A 6,000-nucleotide genomic window follows, 5' to 3' on the forward strand; every position below is an offset into this window, starting at 1 on the left:
TAGGCCCACATGCTGACATTTTCAATAACTCATCTGTCATTAGGGAAATGCTTGTGTGCAGAGGTAATGCAACAAAGGCCTTTGTTTCCATGTTATGCCTTGGGGAGGAAGATCCTGCCCAGCCGCCTCCTCTGACTGTGTCCTTTTGGTTAAGGCTTTCTCTCCAAGCTCCTTAACAATAAAGCCTTCTCTACACCAGGCTTTTTATCCTGCAACTTTACCCAGGCTTCTGCTTCCAGGTTGTTTGTGGGATTAAGCTCAGCCCTTTACATGTACTTCCCTCTTTTTTCCCTGGGGATTTCCTTTATTTGCAATTTCTATATGTTTAATTACACAGCCACTGGATGGTGCTGTGGTATAGCTGTGGCTATAGTGCAACTTGGTAATTACCCAGAGAGATTCAAATCGCCATTTTTTAAATAGAGCATTTTCCCTGTTGCAAATATAGCTGCGGAAATGGTCACAAAACACAGGACATGAGGTTGACGACATCATGTAAAGGTGCAAACTTCTGTGAGTAAGCAATTTTGATCGCAGGATAAAAGCCTTGTGTAGAGAAGCCCTAAGTCATTTTGAGGCCTGCCGGGGAGCGGGGGATTAAGCCAAGTCTCAATTTTGAGGTGAGCATGTTCTTTTTGTTTTTGTTTCCATTTGAAGATTCTTCAAACTTCATGAGCGAAAGTGTGAGCCCATTATCATGACTGTCCCTCGGAAGGTGAGTGTTTGCAACCCTTGAGGCATGCGATTCGACATGATGTAGGGATTTCCACCGCAGGACACATTTACCAATTTGGTCATTGTGTTTCCTTGCCACCCCTTGCAGTCTGACCTTTTCCAAGATGATCTGTATCCAGATACAGCTGGGCCAGAAGCGGCTCTGGAAGCCGAGGAGTGGTTTGAGGGAAAGAATGCTGACCCCATTCTCATCTCCTTGAAGCATGGATACATTCCAGGCAAAAACAGGGATCTCAAGGTGGTCAAGAAGAACATATTGGACAACAAGCCAGCTGCAAACAAGAAAAGCGATCTCATCAGTGCCCCAAAGAAAGCAGCGGACACCTCAAGCACTGTGAGCAAAACTTAAGTCACTAGACCTTGGTGTGTGGGCTCTGAAATTCACCCATTCTCCCACCTGCACGGCCGCTCATATGTGGAGAAGGAATTCCATCGTGGGCCAATGCTGCACGTTCTGCTCACTTGTTGGTCTTCCCGGCGTCATGCATGTTTCAGAGTTGTGGGTTCCTTATATGGTGACACGCATCTTATAGCAAACATGATTGTTGGGCAAAAGCAGCTCCCTGTCTCTTCTGTGCACGGGGGGAGATCATAGTGCAGTGGCAGACACACACTTGGCAAGGGGAAGGTCTTGGGTTCAACCCACTAGGGAGCTCCTTCTATAAGCACCAGGTAGCAGGCCAGAGACCCCGCCCACCAGAGTAGACCAGCCTTCCCCAGCCGTAGCTCAGTGGCAGAGCCCCTGCTTTGCAGGCAGAAGGTCCCAGGTTCAATCCCCGGGGTCTCCAGGTAGGGCTGGAAAAACTGCTGCCTGAAACCCTGGGGAGCCATTGCTGCCAGTCAGTATCGACAATACTGGGCTTAGATGGACCAGTGGTCTGAATCAGTGTAAGGCAGCTTCTGATGTTCCTAACCAGGCACCCTGCAGGTGTGTTGGACTCCAGCTCACAGCACATGCTGGCTGGGGGATGCTGGGAGCTGTAGTCCCATACAACTGGAGGGTGCCAGGTTGGGGAATACTGGAGTAGACGTTACTGGGCTCAATGAGCCAATAGTCTGCCGTGGTATGAGCTAACCTCCTGTGTTCCATGCTGAAATCACATCCCCTTCTGACGAGGCTGGATAGATTCCTTGCGACCCAGCACTGGCTCGGTGAGGGCACAAGTGACAATGTGGGACAGCTGCTTCCCATTATTATTCCATTATTCATGGCTTTCCCTTTCTCTTTCTTCCAGCAAAACGAAGCCAAATTGGATGAAATTTTGAAAGAGCTCAAATCTCTAAAAGACATAATCACCCATCAAGACGAGCGCATTTCCAAGTTAGAACAGCAGATGGCGAAGATTGCAGTCTGAGAGCCAAGCGGGGGTGGGGGGGCGGAAGGAAGGAAAGAAGGAAAGAAAGAAGGAAGGAAGGAAGGAAGGAAGGAAGGAAGGAAGCAGAACTCGAGCTGTGAGCCGCTGGGGGAAGAAGGCACTGCTGTTTGGGAGGACATTTCCATCTTCCAGCGCTGGACCAGCACATGGCCACTTTGGGCGCTGTGCCGGCTGGAGCTTTCTCCTCCTAAATTCACGAGTGCCAGCAGAAGCTGCAGAAGTTTCGAAGCCAATCCTTTTTAGTGAGAAATCCTGTTTCCTGATGTTTTAGTGACCGTGTGGCCATTTTAAAACTGCTGCTGTTTCAACTGGTTTCCACTCATTTATTAATTGATTTCAAAGCCAGTCATTCCGCCTCTCCAGTGAGGAGCCAAGATAATCGATTGAACTTCCTAGGATTTGGGACCAAAAATATTGGTTTTTAAAGATACTTCTTTTTTTTACTTTAAGGTTGCCAAAATCCAAAAATAACCCTCCCCCTTTACCATTTTGCAGTATTTTATGTTTTTAATCTAAAGGAACATCACTCTATGTGTATTTGTGCCATTCAGAGAACAAAAGAGTTTTGTGACAGCCTTTCTATCTTTGAACAGTTGAAGCGGGAGTCCTACTGCCATGTCTGAAAGACCCAACCTGAAAATAGTTTCAGCTCGCTGATTTCTTACAAATGCATCCTGATCCCCTCATCTCCGTTGGTTCCCTCTTCACCACCCCCACCCCAATTTTTACTATCGTAGGGATTGAGTGTTTTTCCAATGCTGCATATTGAAGTCTGTGTTGCCATTATTCAAACCTATGTTGTTTTAATCTTAATAGTGTCAAAAACTGGCATATTGTGGTTGCTGATTTCTGAGTCTTATGTTTTTCTGCAGACATTTGTTCCATTGATCATTCTGATACAGAAGCTATTTGAGATTATTCTCTCCCCCACCTGCCCACCCCCATCCTCTGTGTTTATAGCTCTCATAGCTGTGTCAGAGCACTGGTGTTCTTCATACTAGTCACTTAAGATTTCTTGGGGTTTTTTAAAGGATCTCTTCTGCTACTTAAGAAAGTCCAGGTACAGTTTTATTGTCAAATGGCAAGAACAGCAGCCGGACATCCACTTGATCTTGGCAATGCAAGCAAGAAGGCCTCCTTGATTGTCAAGGATTGCCACAGCCTGGAGGCAGTTCAGCGGGGAGTCAGCCTGTGAGCAGCTTGAGAGAGCGTGCTTAGACTTGAGGGGCCATGCCAGGTGGGACCCTGCTGGCTTCTTGAATCATTGGACCACTCCCCAGCAGTCTTCAATCAGTGCTGCACACAGCCTAGTAAAAAAGTCCACAAAAGTTAGTAGCTGGAGGCTGGGAGAGGAGGAACGGAGAGTTCCTTCCCTCTTCCACCAGCCTATGCTGGCCTTGGAGGAGGGGGCTTCCGTCCTCTGGCAGCTCTTGGTTTTTCTGCTGGGTGCAGAGGAGGGACTGAGTGCTATGTCCCTCCTCCAACAGCCCTGCTCACTCACCTGTATGTGCTCCCTTGTTGCCTCCAGCTGCCAGGCAAGTGCTTAACTGCAAGGCCGTGATGGAGTGCAGCAGAGATCAGGGGCCCTCGTTTGAGACACTCACTCCCTACCTTCCATTGATTGATATCTGTCGTCGTTGCTCTTGTAACATCCACTACAATCACATTCCATCTGTAGCAGACAAACCCCTCAACATTGCCCCCTGCACCCAGGCCTGCAAATGCTACTGGATTCTCCCTTGCCCCTCAAAGGAGTTCCTTAGTATTTGCACAGAACTAACCCCTGGCCTCATCAGGTCTTTGCTGCAGGCCATGTACCAAAGGATATCTGTGCTACTGAGGAAGGTGGGTTTTATGTCCAAACCAGTTCCCCGGCTGGTATCTCCTGTGAGAGGACTCAGAAGTCAGAAGAGGGCCTCCTGGTATGGATGAGTGAAGTCTTCTGTTCCTTTTTCTTCCCTGCTGTGTTCTGTAACGCCCGGCACACATGAGGTTTCTTCATGCCAGACAAATGTAGCCCAGTGCCAGAGGCAAAGCTCAGGTGCGTTTGCCAAATGTTACATCCAGGGGCCCTCCGCCTGCGTAGCTGTGCAGCCTGGATGCTTGTAGTGTCTGAAGCGCCATTGTTCAGTGAGGGAAAGAAAGGGTAGGGAAAGGAAGCACGAGGGCAGTGCCAAACACTGCAGCAGCAGCAAACCATCAGAATGGAACTGGACTCTTCAACTTTTATGAAATAGTAAAATGCCTGACACGTTTCAGTAAAGACCTTGCTCATGGGCACGAGAGTCTGATTTTTTTTTTCTGAAGGCAATATTATGCCACCGTGATAGTGAAGTTCCTTATTGAAACGTATCAGCCATTTTATAAGGGCATTTAGCTAGCTTGCTGTTTCATAAATTAACTTTTCTGGTACCATTTTAAGATTTTACCTCCCTTTTTGCCTCTGGACCAGCAGGGATCAGCATAGTCTGCCCTCCAAGTCCACCCCCGTGGCTCTGAAGTGTTGCAGGTGACCGGAATCACCTGAACAATCCTGTGTCTGGAAGAACAGTAGACCAGTTGGAAAGGCTTTTTGTTATGAGAGGTTTGAGTAGTGTACACCCCCCCCCCCCCCGCCAATTTAGCCAACTGCTGCACTGCTTCATTTGGCATAATAAAAAAATGCGCGATGGTCTTCGGTAGATCAGCTAGAATTTTTAAGGGGGTCAATTTTGTTTTTTTAAATTGCATGTTTGGAGCTTATCAATAAGAATGCTATGCTCTGGGAAGAATGTTAGATGCCTTTTTGGGAAATTATACCATTTCGACAGTTAAGTGAATTCTTGCTAGGAATGTGCTGACTGGACAGTGTATGTGCACCGTATAACAGGACTAGAGATTCATAAAGCAGGAATTTCTGTAAGCTGTAAGTGGAAAAGCTCCAGAACAATTTGGTTCATATTGATGGAAGGGAACGTGTAGACACAGTGGTTCTGGGGCACCAGGTGGTTGTGTTGGGATGTGCCAGGTCGCAAATGAAGGTGTGGAATTTTCAAAAGGAACAGCGGAGCTCAGCCCCTGTCTTCCCCAGAGTGATTACCTTGTCAGTCTGTACATGTTGCTTCTGTGTTAATGTTCTTGGGGATATTTTTGCATTTAATCAGCAAGGGTATGGGGGTGAGGGACGTAAGATATTTTTCTTCCAAAATGCCAGCCAGATTTAATAACGCTCCAGTTTTCCTCTGCCCCAACAGTACTGACCTTTCCTTAGGGTGATTTTTGTTTGTTTTTGAAGGAGAGGCGGGAGGAAAAAGGCCCCACTTGGATGTCTAGTTTGTAGCTTGGGTTTTATTTAAAAGAACAGATAGTGCCTGATCAGGCTCAGGGGGAGCCAGTGCCTGCAGCTTCTTGCAAGCTGTGACGTCCCCCACGAGATCCAGCAACAAGTATTCGAGAGATGCACTCTTATAGAGCGCCCATAGTGTTCTGTCCAACTATTTGCTTCCGGTTTCAGAGATTAAAAAAACCATTGATTACAAAAAAACCCCAACCCTCGAAACCTCATTCTTTTCTGTGGTGGACTCTTATTTTCTTACGAAAACACAGACACATCTGGGCATAGCCCAGGGGTTGGCTGGATGTGGGCTGCACAAGTCACTTTGAAATAGGCGGGAGTGATGTGAGAGCACAGGGGCCTTTGCTTCCACAGCCCAGGCTGGAAGTGGTCATTGTGGTGCATGCATGGTTAAGAACATAAGGAGAGCCCCATTGGATCGTCCAAAGGCCTCTGGGAAGCCCTCATGCAGAACAGGACGGCCACTGGAGGGTATGATGGCGATGTGTTATCTCCAATATCAGAGGTAATATGCCTGTGTATACCAGTTGCTGGGGAGCACGAGTGGGAGGGGGC

General features: G+C 47.7%; 1 protein-coding gene across 10 annotated transcripts in view; it reads left to right on the top strand.

Moving 5' to 3' along the window:
- CORO1C (coronin 1C) overlaps positions 1-2,897 on the top strand; it is a 67,046-nt gene extending 64,149 nt beyond the window's left edge. For all 10 annotated transcript variants that reach the window (XM_084819887.1, XM_084819884.1, XM_084819880.1 and 7 more), the window contains 3 exons: positions 658-715; positions 824-1,069; positions 1,971-2,897. In XM_084819887.1, coding sequence (XP_084676013.1) covers positions 658-715; positions 824-1,069; positions 1,971-2,090 — 424 coding nt within the window. In that variant the 3' untranslated portion in view covers positions 2,091-2,897. The remainder of the gene's footprint in view (positions 1-657; positions 716-823; positions 1,070-1,970) is intronic.
- The last annotated feature ends 3,103 nt before the right edge of the window (positions 2,898-6,000 follow it).

Source organism: Heloderma suspectum, chromosome 13 (assembly GCF_057233095.1).
Source record: "Heloderma suspectum isolate Gila_16-S chromosome 13, 16-S_ref, whole genome shotgun sequence".
In the NCBI taxonomy this organism is placed as follows: domain Eukaryota; kingdom Metazoa; phylum Chordata; class Lepidosauria; order Squamata; family Helodermatidae; genus Heloderma; species Heloderma suspectum.